General features: G+C 36.9%; 1 protein-coding gene across 1 annotated transcript in view; it reads left to right on the forward strand.

Annotated features, from left to right (window-relative positions):
• AHRR (aryl hydrocarbon receptor repressor) overlaps positions 1-20,864 on the forward strand; it is a 264,267-nt gene that overhangs the window by 203,627 nt on the left and 39,776 nt on the right. The window contains exon 6 of the mRNA XM_069076018.1: positions 19,296-19,425. Coding sequence (XP_068932119.1) covers positions 19,296-19,425 — 130 coding nt within the window. The remainder of the gene's footprint in view (positions 1-19,295; positions 19,426-20,864) is intronic.

The following is a 20,864-nucleotide window of genomic DNA, read 5'->3' on the forward strand; positions in this document are numbered from 1 at the left end:
ATCTCAAATACTACTTCATCTAAAAGTAAGGTAAGACTAACACAAAGAGGCCCATATTCATGGGCTCCTATTGGCCTCTGATGGAGGAGGGCCTGAGTCCTCACCTCTTAAATCATTGTTTCTCTCACTCTAATAGCAGAAAGTCAGGAAAAGACTCAGACTCACCTCAGCTACCACAGTAGTCTTCTGTTTGGTCTCTACCTCAAATCTCTTCCTGCTCGCAACCTATCCTCTCCACACAGTTGCCAAAATGATTTTCCTAAAGCTCTAATCCCTTTCCTATCAGTCAACAAATTCCAGTGGCTCCCTGTTAACCATGAGGATCAAATATCCTCAAAGGAGGCCTCACTTTTCCTGAGGAGTGCGTTTTGAATGCGCTCCAGCTCCAACTACTCAGACAATCTACAGTCCATCATGTGTTTAGCAGGCAGGAAACAGAATTATAGAATGCAGTTACATTATAGAATGTTAGCACATGTGCCAAATTAGGGAGCAGGACCCTCCCAGGACACATGATTGTGACTTTGTGGAATCAGGCTAACCAGCCTCCTCTGTGTGGGAGGTTATGGCACCTGAGAATAATGCCCTTATTAGAGGAATTAAATATAGAAATATAGGAAGGGACCAAGTTATAAAGTTATAAGGAGTTTTAAATGTCAAAAATAAAAGAGTTTATATGACATCCTCATGGGGATAATAGGGAGCAACTGGTGTTTATTGACAGGCTGGGGAGGGAGGATTGACATGATCAGAACTGTGCTTTAGGAAAATCATTCTGGCAGCTGTGTGGGGAGGGTGGCTTGGAACAGGGAGAGCCCGGCAGAACCACCAAATAAAAGAATATTACTATAGTCCAGGTAATATATAACAGTCTGAATGAGGCTGGCAGCTATGTGAATAAAGAGAAGACAGATAGGGATAGAAAGAATAAGATTTTGCATTCTCTTGATATGTTCTGTGAGTGACGGTGAAGAGGTAACATTGCGGTTACAAACTGGATGCCTGGAAGGGTGGTGGTACCCTCCTTGGCAATAAAGGAAATTTGGAAGTGGGGTTAAGAAGAAAGATGATGAGTTCTGTTTTGGACAGCCTGGTAACCTTCCAAAGGTCTCCTCCTTCAGAATCTGGTCTCACTATGTTAGCATCAAAACCTTGGTTGGTCTGGGGATGTGTTGGGATATCCAAAGCTAAAGAGGTCATTGAGAAGGGCTCCCTAGGAATGTGATGGGTCTGTATAGAAGCAGTAAGGAATTGAAACTTCTGGGCTTTGTTAGTGATGCATACATATACTCACAGAAATTAGGCTTCTCCCTTGCAAAAACCTTGAGCTTCTGCCACAGATCACCACTGCCATCAATAGTGACACCACTTAGCACATGGAACCATAGAAACCATCATTTTTAACTATCATCAAAATGTAAATAGCTGCATTGCTGTATTGGGAATTCTATACAAGCATTTTAGCTTAAACTCAATTTAAAAAGTAACTTTTTTAGCATTTGAACTCAAGGATAACCTCATGGAAAACCATTAGATTTAAACTACCAGTGAATGTTACCCTCATATTCAGTCACCCGGTCATTTGTTTGTTGTCTTTATGATAATTAATCTTTATAGCACTTTACACTAGGGGGATACAAAGACATCATTTTCACTCCGGTGACAGCAGCAGCCCAAATCATCAGGTATTTTTGGAGTGCTTCCATGGCACCACATGTATTGTTAGACAGGTCACTCCAAGGCCTTGGGTCAATCCTGGAGCTATACAGACCTTTAGGACCACCTTGGAGACATAGAATCATGGATGACCTACCTGAAGATCACAGAGCTGTCAAGACCCACTCTTTGTAGTTTGGCTCACTCATTCCAGATATCCAGTCCGTTGCCAAGTCTTCACAACATCTCTTAATTCTGTTCCCTTCTCTCCATGCAAACAGCCACCATCCTAGTTCATGCCTTTATCACCTCTCCCCCTGATGATTGCGATAGCCTTCTAATTGACCTCCCTGCCTCAACTACTTCCTCACTTCATCCCGTCCTTCACTCAGCTGCCAAAGTGATTTTCCTAGAGTGCCAGTCAGTCCATATCACTCTTCCACTCAATAAACTCAAATATAATCTCCTGTTGGCATGTAAAGCTCTTCATAACTTGGTCTCTTCTTATCTTTCTGTTCTTCTTATACATTTCTCCTCTTCACACACTCTGCAATCCAGCTCCAGTGACCTACTTGATGTTCTGTGCTCCATCTCCCATCCCTGTGGCTCGCAGGCTCGCACTTCCCTCCCATCATCACTGCAAGGCTCCCTCACCTCCCCTCCTCCTCTTATCAGACTTTCTCTGATAGCTCTAATCCTGTCCTCTGTAGGAAGCCTTTTCCAATCCTCTCAGTTACTGGTTCTTCCCCACCAAAAGTACCTTATGTATAGTTTTTATATATCTTGTACATACCTATCTTGTCTCCCCCATTAGAATATATGTTCATTGAAGGTAGAGACTGTTTTTGCCTTGCCTAGTATCACATGCACTTAGCATACTTTCTGGTTCATAGTAAGTGCTTAATAAATAAGCTTGGTGATTTACTAAACTTGCCTCATCTAAGAGAGAGGTTAAGACCAGAATGGGGAGAAGGTCAAGTCCAGAATTTCGTTATGAATTTTAGTACTGAATTAAAATACATTTCATACTAATGAACCTTCTTACCTGATTTATCCCTTTTGTCCTTCCCCCTATACCATCATTCTATTATTATTATTAATTTTTTTTTGCTTTTTGGAGGGCAATTGGGGTTGTGACTTGCCCAAGGTCACACAGCTAGTTTTTGTGTTGTGTCTGAGGCTCCATCATTCTATTATATGAAAACAATTCAAATTTATCTAAATATTTTCATGACAAAGAATGGATTGCAGTGCTTGCTCATTGATTATATTTCACTTATGAATGAATTAAATTTGAGTATTCAAGATATCATGACTACTGTCTTCAATTTGTGTAGGGAAATTAATGCATTTTATCTAACACTAGGTTATTATGGTCATTGACTACTGTGTCTTGTGTACCTAATCTATTCCACTGATCCATCACTCTAATTCTTAGCCAACACCAGATAGTTTTGATGATTACTGCTTTATAATATAGTTTGAGATCTGATATTGCTAGGCCACCTTCCTGTGTATTTTTTTTTTCATTGATTCCCTTGATATTCTTGACCTTTTGTTCTTCCAGATGAATTTTGTTGTTATTTTCTAGTTCTGTCAAATAATTTTTTGATAGCTTGATTGGTGTGGAATTTCTCTTACTATCTGTTCTTCTGGGCTTTGTTGGTAATATATATGTTCATGATGTATGAGGATTTATCTTACATCCTGCAACTTTGCTAAAGTTGTTAATTATTTCAGGTAGGTTTTTTTTGATGATTCTCTAGGATTCTCTATATAGACCATCATATCCTCCACAAAGAGTGATAGTTTTGTTTTCTTGTCGCCTATTTAGATTCCTTCCATTTCTTTTTTTTCTCTTATTGCTGTAACTAACATTTTTAGTACTATATTGAATAATAATGTTGATAATGGACATCCTTACTTCACCCTTAAGCTTATTGGGAAGGCTTCCTGCTTATCCCCTTTATAGATAATGCTTGCTGATAGTAGATGGATATTTCTTATCATTTTGAGGAACATTCCCTTTATTCCTATGGTCTGTATTATTTTTAATAGAAATGGATGCTATATTTTGTCAAAAGCTTTTTCATCTTTTATTGGGATAATCACATGAGTTTTGTTGGTTTTGTTATTGATATGGTCAATTATGTTGATAGTTTTTTCTAATATTGAACCAACCCTGCATTCCTGGTATAAACCTCACCTGGTCATAGTGAACAAGCCTTGTGATATATTGCAGAAATCAACTTGCTAGTATTTTGTTCAAAATTTTTGCATCAATATTCATTAGGGAAATTGGTCTATGATTTTCTTTCTCTGTTTTGGCTTTCCTGGTTCTAGGTATTAGCACTATATTTGTGTCATAAAAGGAGTTTGGTAGAATTCTTTCTTCACCTATTTTTCCAGATAGTTTATATAATATTATATAGTATTGAATGTTTAGTAAATATAGTATTTGAATGTTTGGTAAAATTCTCTTGTGAACCCAGCTGGCCCTGGAAATTTTTTCTTAGGGTGTTCATTAATGGCTTGTCCACTTTCTTTTTCTAAGATGGGGTTATTTAGGCTTTCTGTTTCCTGATCTGTTAATCTGGGTAGTTCATATTTTCATTGATTTTGCTAAGATTATCAGATTTATTGTCATATAATTGGGGAAAATATTTCCTAATGATTGCTTTAAGTTCTTCTTCTTTGGTGGTGATATCACCCTTTTCATTTTTGATATTGGACATTTTATTTTCTTCTTTCTTTTTTAAAAATCAAATTAACCAATGACTTATCTGTCTTACTCTTTTTTTCCCATAAAACTAGCTCCTAGATTTATTCACTAGTTCAGTACTTTTTTGTTTAACTTTCAGTCTTATTCATCTCACCTTTGATTTTCGGGATTTCCAGTTTGGTGCTCAATTTGTTCTTTTTCTAGTTTTTTAGTTGCATGTCCAATTCATTGATCTGTTCTTTTTCTGTTTTGTTAATATAATAATTTAGAGAAATAAATTTTCCCCTAAGTTCTGCTTTGACTGAGTCCCATAAATTTTGGTGTGTTGTCTCGTTGCAATTCTCTATAATGAAATTATTGATTGTTTCTATGATTTGTTCTTTGACCCACTTATTCTTTAGGATTAAATTATTTAGTTTCCAATTATTTTTAATCTGTCTTTCCACTGCCCTTTATTGAATATAGTTCCTGTTACATTGTGATCCAGAAAGAAAACATTTAATATTTCTATCTTTCTACATTTGATTTGAAGGATTTTGTGTCCTAATGCATAGTCAGTTTTTGTGTAGGTTCCATGTACTACTGAGAAAAAGGTGTATTCCTTTCTGTTCCCATATATTTTTCTCCAAAGGTCTGTCATACTTAACTTTTCTAATAGTGTTTTTACCTCCTTAGTTTTTTTCTTGTTCATTTTTTTATTGGATTTATTGAGTTCTGAGAGGATGCATTGAGGTCCCCCACTACTACAGTTTTGCTGTCTATTTCATCTTGTAACTAATTAAACGTTTCCTCTAAGAATCTGGAGGCTATGCCACTTGGTGCATATATGTTTATTATTGATATTGATTCGTTGTCTATGGTACCTTTTAGCAACATGTAATTTTCTACCTTTATTTCTTTTAATTAGTTCTGGTTTTCCTTTTACTTTGTCTGTGATCAGGATTGCTACCCCTGCTTTTTTTTTTTAAACTTCAGCTGAAGCATAGTAGATTCTGCTCCAGCCCCTTACCTTTACTTTGTGTATATCTCTCAGCTTCAAGTGTGTTTCTTTTAAGCAACATATTATAGGATTCTGGTTTTTTATCTACTCTACTGTCTGCTTCCATTTTATGGGAGAGTTCATCTCATTCACATTCATAGCTATGATTACTGAGTATTTCCCTCCATTCTATTTTTCCTCCTGTTTGTCTTCTCTCTCCTTTCACCCTTTACCTTCTCACCTCCTCCTTGCTTCTAACACTCCCCTTGATCTGCCCTCCCTTTTGTCAGTCTTCCCCCCATCCTTCCTTTATTTAATCTCCTCCCCTTCTACTTCCCTTTTGAGTAAGATTTTCTGTATTCAACTGATTGTATATATTATTCCCTCTTTGAACCAGTACTGATGAGAGTAAGGTTCAAGAGATGACCATCATCCACCCTCCCATCTTTCCCTTTACCCCAATAGGTTTTTCATGCCTCTTCATGTGGAATAATTTACCCCATTCCTTCTTTCTGCACCCAGTATACTTCTTCTTTTTCATCCCTTAATGATTTTTATATCATTCTCTCAAATTTACCTTATAGCCATACCCTCTGTGTATATTCCTTTTCGCTGTATTATTAGTGATATGATTTTTAAGAATTACAAGTATCATCTTCCCATGTAGGGATGTAAATAGTTTAGCTCTGTTGAATCCCTTATGTTTTCTTTTCCCTTTTTACCAGTTTGTGCTTCTCTTGGGTCTTGACAATGTAGATCAAATTTTTGGTTTAATTTTTGTCTTCTCCTTATGAAACTTGAAACCCTTCTACTTCATTGAATGACCATTTTTGTCCCCTTGATGCAGTATGCTTAATTTTGCCAGGTAAGTGATTCTTGATTGTAGCCCTAGTTCCTTTGCCTTCTGGAATATCATGTTCCATGACCTCTAGTCTTTTAAAGTTTCAGCTGCTAAATCCTATGTAATTCTGATTGTGGCTCCTCTATATTTGAATTGTTTCTTTCTGGCCACTTGTAGTATTTTTTCCTCGACCTGATAGTTTTAGATTTTGACTATAATGTTCATTGGAATTTCTTTCCTAAGATGATCAGTGGATTCTTTTAATGCCTGTTTTATCCTCTGGTTCCAGTTCATCAGGGCAGTTATCCTTGATAATTTCTTGAAAGATGCTGTCTAGGTCCTCTTTTTGGCTATGACTTTCAGGTAGTCCAAGGATGCTGACATTGGTTGGCTCTCCTGGGTCTATTTTCCAGGTCATTTGTTTTTCCCATGAAATATTTTGCATTTTCTTCTGTTTTTCTATTCTTTTGTATTTGTATGATTGATTCTTGATATATCATGGAGTCGTTAGATTCCACTTGCCCAGTTCTAACTTTTAAACAGTTTTTTTTTCCGCAACTAGCTTTTGCACTTTCTTTTCTAGTTGACCAATTGTACTTTTTAAGGAGTTGTTTTCTTCAGTAGTTTTTTTTATATCGTTATCCATTTAGCCAGTTCTTATTTTTAAACGGTTATTTAATTTTTCCAAGCTGTTGATTCTTTTTTCATAATTCTCTTGTATCACTCATTTCTTTAACCAGTCTTCTACCTCTCTTATATGATTTTTTAGCTCCTTTGTGGGATCCTCCATGAGTTCTTTCTGGGCTTGAAACCACTTCCCATTTTTCTTTGAGGTTTTGCCCATAGGTATTTTGACATTATTGTCCTGTTCTGAGTTTGTGTCTTCATCTTCGCTGTCACCATAATAACTTTTTATATAGTCTATGTTGGGTTTTGCTCATCTTTTCTGGCATTTTCCCTTACTTTTAAATTTGAGCTCTCTTCCAGAGTAGAAGGGGTACTGGCTCAGGCTTCTTGTGCCAGGGGCTGCAGGCCTTGGCTGTTTACCTGGTGCTGTAGTGATGTTGTCATGAAGTCCCTGGGGGACCCTCATGTCTAGTGCTGTACTTAAGGTAGTGGGGTGGGGGTAGCTGGTACTGCCAAAGGCTGTAGGGGTCCGGCAGCTCACCTGGAACTGAGCTGGGGTCCTAGTGCTAGTGTCTGGTGTGTGCTGAGGCTGATGGGGTGTTTCTGCATTTCCCTGGAGCTGCACTGAGACATTTGGTGGTCTGGCCACTAGAGTAGCTGCCTCTTTGCCCAGGGTTATTCTGAAGCTGAGTTGGTGTCTGCTCATTCCCCGAGCTGTGCTGAGCATGTAGGCTGGGCCTGGTATTGGTGCTTGCCTGCTCCACTGCACTGGGCCTCAGGACCTATACTATTTGATGAAATGCAGCTTTCTGCTGGTTTGCTGGAACATTTCCTGTCCAGGACTGCATTCCCCTTTTACTCCAGTGAGACAAACCTTTCTTGTTGATCTTCCAAGTTTCTCGGGCTGAAAAATTGTTTCAGCCCATCTTCTTGCTGGTTTTGCTGTTCTAGGATTTGTTTGGGGGCAAACAAATTTTGTTTTATGGTTGTTTGGAGGTGAATATGGGAGAGTTGTGGCAATTTACTGCTTAGTATGCCATCTTGGCTTTGTGAAATCCCCTAAATTTTAGAAAAACTGAAGAATTTGACTCTAGCCTCCATGTAAAATAATTAGGATCATAAATTAATAGATCTAATTATTAAATATTCCTTTCATTTTTTTAATTTCTAAAACTCATCAAATTTGAATGAATAGTATAAAAAAACACTTGCAAAGGAATTTCCCAAATCTTTTGTGTCTATTGTATACCAGAATAAGACTTTTCATTCAGGAAGTTTTTAAATTACTAATCCATTTGTGACTCATAAGAATAGTCTAACTGTGCATTAAAGAAGAAAATCTTCAAGAATTAACTTCAAATTTAGTATTATAATCAGTATTTAATTTGATGAATAAAACTTAGTTAATGGGAACTAATAACATACATATTTCTCAGCACCTCATGATAACCTTCACAAAAATGGATCATGTGTTAGGGCACAGGAAATTAAAAGTAAATATATAAAAAAGAAAGAAATACTAAACACATTCTTTATAGACCATAACACAATAAAAAGTAATTCGTGTAAAGATCGCAAACAAAAGATAGAGATCTAAATGGAGACTTAATGATGGCATCCTTAGTCATGAGTGGAACAAAGAACAAGTCATAGAAACCATAATCATATTAATGAGAATTTAATTGATGAGACATCATGCCAATATTTCTGTCATACAGCTAAAGCTGTATTCAGAAGAAATTTTGTAACCCCGATAAGGATTTTTTAAAGAGAGTATTTTTAAGATTTTAAATTTTTAAAGAGTATTCATGAGCTAAAACATTCAGTTTCAAAAATAAGAAAAGAAACACAAAATAAGCAGAAATGAGAAAATTTTAAAATTTAGAGTAGAAACGTAAGACAGTAAAATAAAAAAAAGACCTCATAAGGCAAACTGAAAGTTGATTCTTTGAAAAGACTAATAAAATAGATAAGCCCTTAGTTAACCTAATTAAAAAGAAAAGTAAGTAAAGTTACATTAACAAATAAAAAGTAACCAAGGTGAAATCACAACAGAAATGAAGCACAAAGAAGTATCAGAACCTGTTCAGCATAAATAAGAATTTAAACAAAATGGATTATCTGCAAAAATACAAAATTCTGACATTAACAGAGCACCAAATGGAGATCTTCAACAATCCAATTGCAAAAAGAGAAATTGAGCTAGGTATAAAAGAGGAAAAATATCTGTTCCATATGGATTTGTAGAAGGATCCAAGAAAACAAATTTAAAAATAGTTAATCCATGTAACTAAAATTGTTCTCAAAAATTAATAAAAACAAACTCTCTACCATATTTCTTTTTTAAGCAAAATATAATCTTAATGCTCAAACTAGGGAAGGAAAAATAAAGGGGACTATAGACCATTACGATTAATGAATATTGATTGAAAACTTTTAAATGAAATTCTGGTTTAAAAAAAGACTATAGTAATTTATATGTTTTCAAAATATAATTCAATGTGATCTAGTTAGATTTATACCAGGGATACTGGAATGATTCAACATTAGGAAAATAGTTAATGCAGTCATTAAAAACAAAAATATTGAAAATCAGAATATATCAGTTGACAAAGAAAAATACCTTTGACAAAAGTATTGTTATTGATCATTGTTCAGTCATGTCTGACTCTTTGTGACCCCATGGACCATAGCACACCAATACTGTCCACACGGTTTTTGTGGCAAGGATACTGGAGTGGTTTGCCATCTCCTTCTCCAGAGACAAATAGAAGTTAAGTAACTTGCCCGGGGTCACACAACTAGTAAGTGTCTGAGGCTGGATTTAAATTCAAGTCTTCTGACTCCAGGCCCAGCATATAATATTCATTTATTCTAAAAACCCTAAAAATATAAGCATAGAAGGACTATTTTAAAAAATACAAAAAAATCACGTATGTAGGAGGGGCTAGGTGGGGCAGTGAATAGAGCACTAGTCTGGGAGTCTGGGGGACCCGAGTTCAAATTCGGCCTTAGGCATTTAACGCTTACTAGCTGTGTGACCTTGGGCAAGTCACTTAACCCCAATTGCCCTGCCTTCCCCCCGCCAAAAAGGAAAAAAAAAAGTCACATGTGTAAAACCAAAAACTAATGTGAAACATGAGAAGCATTCCCAGGAATTGCAGAAATAAAGCAAATGTGCCTCTTTTCCCCTCTGATATATGAAAAAAAATGCTAACAATAGCAGTGACTAGAGAAATAAATTAATGCATAAAGATAAACAAAGAGAAGATAGAGATATTTTTATTTACCAATGACATGATACTTTACTTAAATTGTGACAAAGACTTTAATAAACAGGATACAAAAGACACCCCAAATCAGCAATAACATAGCAATAGCAAAGTATAGGAGGAAATAATAGAAAGGGAAGTTATTAAAAATAACTATGAAATGGGTATTATCTCTGGGAGTCAGTCTGCAGAGGCACACTCAAAACCTTAATAGATACAGAACATTCCTTAAAGCAGGGGTTCTTAACCTGGTAGTCATAGACCTAGTTTCAGGAATCTGGGAACTTAGGTGGGAAAAAATTATGTCTTTAGTTTTCAGTAACCTCTCAAGGAGATTTGGCATTTCCTTCAATTATGAATTTAAAAAAACAACTCTATTCTGAGAAGGAGTTTAGAGCCCTCATTGGCCTGCCAAAGGATTCCAGGGTTTGAAAAAAGATTAAGAAGCCCTGCCTTCGAGAATACAAATAGCCAGAGATAGGCCTCCTGGCTGGGTTGCAACAATATAATAAATTAATTTACAGATTTAATAAGGCATATTTTATAAATCTAAACAAAATCATAAAATACATTTAGAAGAAATAAAAGGTCTGGAATCTCAAGGTATAATAAAATAATGAAAAGAGGCAGGAATGAAGGGGAACCAATACTTTCAGACCTTAAATTATTCTATAAAGCAGAATCTTCAAAACTATTTGGTACTGGTTAATAAAAAGGAAAATAGATCAGCAGAACAGACTAGATCAAGAAGAAACAGAAACAACTGAATTCAATAACCCAGTGATCAGAAACCTAAAATCATAAATTATTTAGAGAAAAACTCTGTTTTTGACAAGAGTTGCTGGGGAAATCAGAGTTTGCAAAAATTTAATTTTAGATCAATATCTTATTATTATCACAGTAAACTCAAAATGGGACAAAGAACTGGATGGGGAAAAAAAAACCCAACCCTGTCAGATACCATTCAAGTTAAGGATTTGTAGAGAATTCTTAACCAAACAGGTCACAGAGGTGATCATAAACTAAAAAATTGATCATTTAGACTATTTGTATGGAAAAGCTGTTTCATGAACAAAATTAACACACCTTGGATAAGAAAGGTAATAGTCAGTTGGGGAAAATGTTCACATCAGATATCTATGATATATAAAATATATAGGAAATAACATAAACGTAGGAGACCAAAAGCCAGTCCCCATTGTATAAGTGGTCAAAACATGTAAGCAAGCAGAACTCAAAAGAATCATAAACTATTATCAAGCACTTGAAAGATCATGCAAAATCACTAAAAATAAGACATCTAATTCAAAGCAATTCTCAGATTTTACCTCACCCCAGAAAAATAATAAAGATGACAAAAAATGCCAAATGTTATTGTTAGAGAGGTTATGGAAGCACACTAATAAACTGTAAGTAGAGTTGTAAAATTGGCACAGCCATTCTGGAAAGCAATTTTCAGTTGTTAAGAAAGTGACTAAAATATCCATATTCTTTGACTTTGTTATCCAGTGGCTCAGCACAGTACCTCACACATAGTAGGCACTTAACAAATGTTTATTAATGAATTGCCTGAGATGTCACTGCTAGTTACATACTCTAAGGAGATCAGTGATAAGAAGAAAGGAACTATGCAGCCCAAAGTATTTATAGCAGGAGATTTTGTAATAGCAAAGAACTGGAAACAAAGAAAATATCCATCAGTTGGGGAATGGCAGAACAAATTGTGGTATGAGAATATAATGGAATATTGCTGCAATCTAGGAAACAGTGCCTGTGATGAGGACAGATAAGGACTTATACGAACTGCTGCAGAGTGAAGTAAGCAGAACTAGGAAAACAATATACATAACGACTACAATGCAAATGGAAAGAAAACCAGTAAATAGAGAAAACGGAATGCTATGAACTAATAATGACCAAGTTGTCCCCAAAGAAGAGTTATGAGAATGCATTCTTTAAGGAGGTGTGGGACCATGGGTATGACATACTCAACTAATTTTTCTTATATGTTCTTTTTTATAAGGAATTGATGGCTGGAATAGGCAGGGGGAAAATATTGGAAAATATATTGGAAAAGTAGGGGATGTAAAAATAAACATCAATAAATATTAAAAGAAAAAAGAAGACCATTTAAGATAAAATTATGTGAAGTCTCAAAGTCTCTTTTCCTCATCTGTGAGAAGGTAGTAATAATCAAAGCAAAGAAATTGGTTGGTATCTGGCTTTGCTCTGCTTCTTACAATCAAAACTTAATCCTAAGGGTAGAATAACTACTGTCAATAATCACACTGATTACTTTCACTTCCTACAGTTTTTATTATATGTGTTTTGTATTACGCTTATCTCTCTCTTTAAATATAATTTCCTAATGTAGATTTGTATTTTATTTCAGCAATGATGAAAAAGGTATATAGTTTTTTAGAGAATGATAGAATATAAATAGATACATATGGGCATATGTATTTATGTATCTCTACACACATACATATAAATCACATGGGGGTGTATACACCCATGTATATATGTGTGCATATATATACACACCCACATGTTATATATACATATGCCCATAGATATCTATCTACATACCTGTCATTCTCTAATAAACCACACTTTCTTATTATATACATACATATATTTATACATTCACACCCCCATATGATTTTAGTGATCTTCAGGAGATATCAGTCTGCAATATAGTTTTGATTTGGCAAACATTGTAGTCAGCATTACCTAAATAAATGAGTGTTACTGTTGAGGTATAAACTCAGAAGAAGTATAGATAAAAATTTCTATATTTAAAAAAATTTTGTTCTATTTAAGTTAAATGTCTTTTTAAAAGTTCACTTCTATGAAAAGTGACTTGGCCCCTGGGCAGAAGCCATGTGATGAAATGCTGGGGGGCGGGGGAGGGGGGGGTTGGAGCAGTTAGTAAGCAGCTTGACCTTAGTTAGATAGATATAAGCCATTGATCAGAAGTAGAAATAGAAATTTGGAATAAGTCAGTCAAAGGGAAATATTATTTCTTTGTAACTGGAAAAAAGGCAATCACAAGGCTTTCATATAGACTAGTGGAGGCATGATGAATAGTTTTGTTTTGTTGTTGTTTGGCCTTTCTGCTTTGCTGGGGAGCTGAGAGAAAACTTCCTGAGAGCTAGGAATCTGAAAGATTTAAGAAGTTATTTTCTTGTCATGGCTGGTATGTAAGCTATTAGAAGCTTATTTGAGAACTCATTAGAGAGCAAATCTGGAATGTTTTGCCTCATTATAGACACATCTCATACGTGAAGAAAAGTTCACTTTCCTAATTGAGTCATAACAACTAAATTAACCTTCATAATCAACAAGTAGTAAATGTTTATGATTGAGAGGCAGTGTGGCAAAAGGATTAGAAAACTGGCCTTGGATTCCAGAAGACCTGAGTTCAAGTCTTTTGGCTGACACATACTCCTTGTGTGACCAAAATGAAGTCACTTAACCTCCAGTCAACTTTCTAAAACTATAAATTACAGACAAGTTCCCAATCTGTATAGATGAAAGGAGTTTTCACACGGAGAGTTTCCGTTTTGATGAAATGACAGGTCTGAACTGCCCCCTCCCCTAAAAAAAGTATGATTAACTAATCTAATAACAGTATTTAAAGTATTTTAAGCAAAATTAATTGGGAGTGTGTACTAATCTGTGCCTCTCACTTAATTCCACCTATAGGAAGTCAGGGTATTTGAAACAGGAGATCATAGGGAAGTACCATTTACCTAGTGACAGTTTTTAGTCAACTTATAAAGTAGTAGCAAATGTCACAGAGAGTGAAATATGCAGGGTGTCCCAAAAGTCTTAGTGTGGTTTAAACTTTAATAGCTATCAATAAATAAGCTAGGGGCAGCTAGGTGAATAGTGAATAGAGCACCAGCCCTGGAGTCAGGAGGACCTAAGTTCAAATCCGGCCTCAGACACTTGACACTTTAACTAGCTGTGTGACCTTGGGCAAGTCACTTAACCCCAATTTCCTTGCCTTCCCCCCCTCAAAATAAATGAGCTATTAAAGGTTAAACTACACTAAGATTTTTGGGGCATCCTGTATATGCATGTGTGTGTGTATATGTAAATGTATAAATATCTATGTGTTTCTATACCTCTAGAAATATCAGTGTGTGTATATCTGTCTATCATATACATACATCTCTGGAAAATCTATGTACAAGCCATAACCATCTTCAGTGTGTTAAGTTGAGGTTAAGATGAGTCACTATGGGTGACTTGTTATTGAGACATTCTGGTCCCTGACTCATTACAGGACTTTTTGCACAAAAAGATCCCATTGGCAGACAAAAGTTATCACAAGCCATTTCAGGAGAATGATTCCAGAATTAGAAGTGCCAGACTTCATGGCATTTGGAAATTTAGTAGGAAAGGAGAGTTTTGTGCTACTACAACATAGAAAACAAATCTCCAAACAGAAAAACCGATAAATGAATTCAGTAGCAAGTTCAAACGTGGAAACTGAGAAGAGCTGTATGGCACCTCCCTGCATCCATTTGGTGACAATCACATTGGTAAAACGTCAAATGTGGCAAGCCAAAAGCAGGACATCCTGTTTGGCGGACAACTCAATGGTGGCAGGACAGGCTGGGAAAGCCCCTCATCTTCTCAGGGCCTCATTTTTCTCATGGGGTTGGACTGAGTGATCTCTGAAGTCGTTTCCAGTTCTAACAGCCCATAATTTTATATAGGATCATAATATTATGCATTTAGAACTAAAAGGGACCTTACTTATCATCTTGTGCAAATTCTATATTTTACAGTTTAGCAAAGTGAGACCCATGGAGCCCAGCCCATAGTTACAGAGCACCAATTAATTTGAAAAAATAAATATTTTGGATTAGAAGTCAGGAAAACCTAGGTACAGGTTCCATCTCTTGACATTTACTGTGTTATGTTAAATGACCCTGAGCAGGACTTTTAACCTCTGAACCCCTGACAACTCTTTAAGATTTCCAATACTGGAAAATATTGCTTGTTGATAGATACAGAAACAACTAGTGATTAATTTTGTTGCAATGAATTTCAAGCAAACAGATAAATAGCGAGGGATATTGCCAAGTATGTCTATCAACATTTTGTCCAGTGAATTAGCTAATAGATGAGCACCATTTAAGGAGTCTGAACTGAATGTGTTATGAAGTAGCTGTTCTTCCTGGGTTTCAGTTTCCTCATCTGTAAAATGAGGAGGCTTGAACTAGAACATCTATAGGGTTCCTCCCAGCTCTAAATCTACAAGTCTATGCATTACCCTGAATGCTGTCATGTTCCCTGGGAAAACTCTACCACTTACACTAGTCATCTTCCTACCGGTAAGCCTTCAGCAGAAGGCTTTCTGCAGTTTAGGGAAATAGGCAGTGTGATGCATCGTGTGGAGAAAATTGTTTTTTTTCCTTCAAAGCCTGGATAAGGCTAGTACCTAAGGCCTAAATCTACTTTCTTTATAAAGTTCATTTCAGGTAAATCAATGTATTATTTCTTTGTTTCCAAAAACACAGGAAACTTAAAAGATCACAAAGGTGAAGAGCTTTCCTATTAAGAAAAAACATGTCTTCTTGGAAGTCTTTGGGTCATTGATGTATGCTCCTGTAGCACAAAAGCTCCAAGTCTGTTACTGACACTTTCTACTGATGTGCCAGATTGCTTTTCCCTAGACTCACCTCTATTTTCAGTACCAGGGATGGGATATAACTCAGGCTGGCAACATTGGGCAGTTTGGCAGGAAGTGAGTGGGCCGACATGTCTGTATGTCTGTGGGTGAGGCCAAAAAGCCAAGCCCGAAAATGGGTTATTAACAAGGATTTCGAGGAAAGATAGTAGAGGTTAGTTAGCCTTTTAGTAAACCAAGCTGACATTTAAACTGCGTTACAAGGGCATTCAGAGAAGTGAACACTTCAGTTATGTGAAGGGAGAACATTTCATTTAACCCCATAAGTAAGGGTTAAAGTAAACTAAATGTACTGATTTGAATTAATGTTTATTTTGTATCATTTAAACAATCTTCTTTTACTCTCAACTGTTTTCGTTGTCTCCTGTCCTCTTTTCCTGTTGATATGTGGGGTTTTTTTCCTATTGGTCATCAAAATAAGTCCTATAAGAAATCAGGCAGGAAATAAGAAGGACAATGAATGATGTGATTATAGTTTAAAAAATGGAACAGTCATGCTTATAGCATTTAACCCAATTTTCACATTGGGCCTTCTCTCAAGAGGAGGTCTTTGCTTTCTCAGTGTTGTCTTACTTTCTACACCCAATAATAGTGGAAAGAACACTGAATTTGGGGTCACAAACTATTAAAGCTGGAGAAGACCTTAGCTTAGACTTCAATGAATCCAGCCCTTCATTTCACAAAGGAGGAAACAGGTTCAGAGGAGTGGAGCTGTTCAAGGTCACATAGTCAATAAATTAAGGCTTTGAACTCTGGTCTTAATAGTTCTTGCCACAATATTATTGCTTCAGGAGAACTAGGTTCAAACCCCAGCTCTGACACTTAACTTCTATGTTTTGTTGCTGTTCAGTCATCTTCAGTTGTGTCCAACTCTTTGTGACTCCATCTGGGGTTTTCCTGGTGTGATTTGCTGTTTCCTTCTCCAGCTCATTTTACAGATGAGGAAACTGAGGAAGACAGGGTGAAGTGACTGGTTGCACAGCCAGCAAGTGTCTGAGTCCAGATACTTGTAAGTTAAAAAAAAACAAAACACTTTGTGAGATCCTGTTTACATATGTTTACATATGAGGCAGCCTTGTGTAATGGTTAGAGAATTAGGCCTTGTAGTCAAGAAGGTCTGGGTTCAAGTTCTGCCTTTGGTACACACTAACTGTAACCATGGGCAAGTCACTTTACCTCTTGGTACCCCAGGTAACTCTCTAATCAGTCAGCAAGCATCTATCAGTACCATGTTCTAGATCTCATGTGGGGCTGGAGATAGGAACAGAAGTGAAATGGTCCTGGTCCTCAAGATGCTGATCCACTTCAGTGAAGGGAGTTTCCATTCCTCAGGGTCCCCTGAACAAATGAATTCACGGACCCTGAACAAATCAAAGTTATTTACAAAGTCACACGGCCCCAGAATTTTAGATTTGGAAAGGACCATCCGGTTCAGCTCATAACTAAAAGAACCCCCCACTATGACGTAGCTGACAAGTGGTTGTTTATCTAGCCTTTGCTTGAAGACCCCTAGGGAGGGGGAGCCCATCATCTTCACCTCCCAGGGTAGCTCCATTCCACTATTGGACAGTTCTAAATAAATGTTTGGAAACTTTTCCTGGCATCAAACTTGAAGATACACACACATATGCATATACATATATATATGCATAAACATGTATCCATATCCATATCCATATATATCTATATCTACCTAACACCTGCCTCACCAACAACCTGTGAGGCATGTTTATACTTTAACAACAATATTGTTTTAAAAAAATGTTTTGAGAGACTTAAGAACCCTAATCAACCAGTAATCAACTGTGACTCTAGAGGCTTGATACTGCTGAATGCTAAAATGATAAAAAGGTGATGGATCCAGGGTTCACAATGAGACATCTGTTTTTGGAAATGGCCAATATGAGAAGTTGTTTTGCCTGACTGTGCATATTTGTTAGAAGAATTTTGTTTTTCTTTTTTCCCAGTGCAGAGGGGAGAGAGGAGAAAAAGTTTGTTTTTTTTAAAGAGTTAACTAACAAAGTAAATGTGTGAACGTTAAATGAGTGGTTCAGATAGTAAATGAAAATTCTTTTATCAGGTAAGGTGTGGTGAGAGGGGAGGAATCAAGTGTGGTAATAGTCACATTTTCTCTTCGGTCAAAGTCATTTAAAAACATGATATGAATATAAGCAACTACTGCACAAAATTGAATTAGACACTGAAGAGGCTTTTGTCTTTTTTTTCAAGCTAGCTAGGGCTTGTGTTTGGATTTTCTGCATTCTGCCTAATCTATTTGTCCGTCTTTTTCCAAAGAAAGATTCAGAGAATCCCACAAGGGAGTCTCCTATTGTGGTTCTGGGCCAGGAAATGTTTCTGGGCAATGCTGTAAAAGAATTAGTACTAGCGATGTTCTGAAAAGAAAGGAATTAAGAAAGAGGCATGGATTTATAACAGGAACAATTTTAGACCCAAATGAAAAACAAAGAAAAACAAAACACTGCCTGAGAAGATCAAAGGGAGGGAAAGGCAGGTAGAAATGCTAGAAGAGATTGAATCTAGTGCCAAAAGGGAATCTTGGCAAAAAATATAAAAGAATTAGAGTATAACTAAGCCTGTGGCTAAGAAAATATTCTATTTCTGAGTGTCTATGCACTTCTCATACACTATCTAGCATGTGAAGGAACCTACGGACAGGAAAAAGTTGGAAGCAGGCAGCAGAAGCATTAGCTGACTGGTAGAACACAGTCACAGCTTTTTGTGGCTAACTAGTCTGGTAAAGACACAACTATTTTGGAGAAGAGAGGTAGGGAGAAGGCCTGATAAATCAGACAAGTATTTAGTGAATACTACAGGGGTGGGGATCTGGGCCCTCTAGGTCCTCAAGTTCGGCCCTTTGACTGTATCCAAACTTCACAGAACAAATCCCCTTAATAAGAGGATTTGTTCTGTAAATCTCAGACTTGGTCAAAAGCCTGCACTCAAGGACCTAGAAGGCCACATGTGGCCTCGAGACTGCATTTTCCCTACCCTGGTCTATCACATTCTTGCTATGTCCTCCTGATTGATCAGAACTTTTTGCAGTATAAATTTCTAATATTTAAGGTTGGTGTGGCCTGCCCTTCCTCCTTCCTTTAGCCACAGTAAAACTCAAAACCTAGTTAATAACCAGGCAGTATGGCATAAATGAAAGGACACATGCCCAAGGAAGTCTAATGACCTGAGTTTGAGACCTAACTGATACTACCTGTTACCCTAGACAGATTAAATTGGGGAAAATGAATACTTTTACTACCTACCTCACAGGGTTGTTGTGAAGAAAACATTTGTAAGCCTGAAAGCAGTATATAAATGTGGGTTACTATTATATCTTTTACACAGGATTCTCTTGATGAATTTAGTTGATTTTCGTCATATGGATAGGGTAAATTTTGCATCTAGTGGCCAGTGACAGAAATCAAGGAATTTATTTTGAGATTTGATCTAAAAATTCTTTGTTGTAACTATTTCAGACTGATGTAATGCACCAAAACATATATGATTACATTCATGTGGACGACCGCCAAGATTTCTGCAGGCAGCTTCACTGGGCCATGAATCCTCCCCAGATGGTGTTTGGGCAGCCATTACAGTCAGAAACAGGTGGGTCAGAATCAGGCACGAGGTGGAAAAATCCACTTGTGCTGCAAAGTCCAAACCAATGTTGCTGAAACCCTTTGCCAAACTCAGTTTGGCCTCATTTTATTCTCCTAACTGCAAACCAAGTACCAATGTAGGTTGGATCTTGGTGAGAGAGAGAGAGAGGCCCCCATTGGCTCCTGGGGATGGAGCTGATGACCCTCTTCTCTGTGATTCAGTATGGAACTACTCCTGCAGCCTGGAGTCATTGAGCATTCCTGTTCACGATCCAAGGCCTAAGAGTGTTATAACCTCCTAAGTTGGGTGGTGGGTGTGGGAGGGAAGGAAGAACATTGTTCTTCCTGGATGTCTCCATGACGTCCAAGTAACTTTTTAAGTTGCCTGATTAACTTGATAAGTTGTCTCTATAGAATCTGCCTTTTATGGTTTCTACCAAAGCAGCATGGTGAACACCTCCTGCTCTAGGGCTATAACAATATAACCTCATGGGGGAATGCACGCAAATATATGAGTATAACTGTATTGAAAACCACAGAATTACAGACTCTGTTTTTGCCTCATATGTGACTATGTTACTCTATACATCGGTAGCTTATTTCTTGCTTTTTCTTCTCACTAATATTTAGGGATAACTTTTTTGTTGCAGGTTGAGCTGTGTTCCCAAGAGTTTAGAATGAGTCACAGGTGTTTCTATATCAACTTTCATGAAAATCAAAAGGACCATGACCAGTCTTGGATGTTTCTTCTCACACACCCTTGTTCTCCCTTTTGCTCTAGGTTAATAATCTCTGTCTTGGAAGGCAGTGTGGTTTACTGTATGGAGTCCTGGATTTGGAGTCAGGAAATGTGTTTAGTCGTTTTTCAGTCATGTCTGACTCTATATGACCCCATTTAGGGTTTTCTTGGCAAAGATACTGGAATAGTTTGCCATTTCCTTCTCTGACTCAGTTTACCAATGAGGAAACTGAGGTAAACAGGGTTAAGTGACTTCCCCAGGGTCACACAGCTAGTAAGTCTCTGAATCTGGATTTGAACTCAGGTCTTCCTGACTTCTTATCTCCAGGATATGCACTCTATCCTCTATCTTAAGTCAGGAAAACCTAGGTCCAAAGTCTAACTTATCTACTAGCTGTGTGAGTCCGGACAAGTCTATAAACCTTTCTGTGCCTCAGTTTTTCTTATTAGTAGAATGAGGGGGTTGGACTTGATGTCTCTGAGATCTTTCCAGCCTTCAGTCTATGATCTCTGTCCTTCTATGCAACTTTATCTCTTTTCTCCTTCTTCCCACCTGCTATCTTATTCCTTTTGTGTTATCCCAGGATATCAGCTATTTGTTTAGTTTCTTTGCCCAACTCATCTCTGAGTTGTTGGAATACTCCCTCTACTTCCTTCTATCCACCTGTTCAACAAACCATGCTACTTGATTCCTCTTTTTCAAATTC

The sequence above is a fragment of the Petaurus breviceps genome, unplaced genomic scaffold (assembly GCF_028583685.1).
Source record: "Petaurus breviceps papuanus isolate PSGF00001 unplaced genomic scaffold, PetGlider_PUasm1.0 151, whole genome shotgun sequence".
Classification (NCBI taxonomy): Eukaryota; Metazoa; Chordata; class Mammalia; order Diprotodontia; family Petauridae; genus Petaurus; species Petaurus breviceps.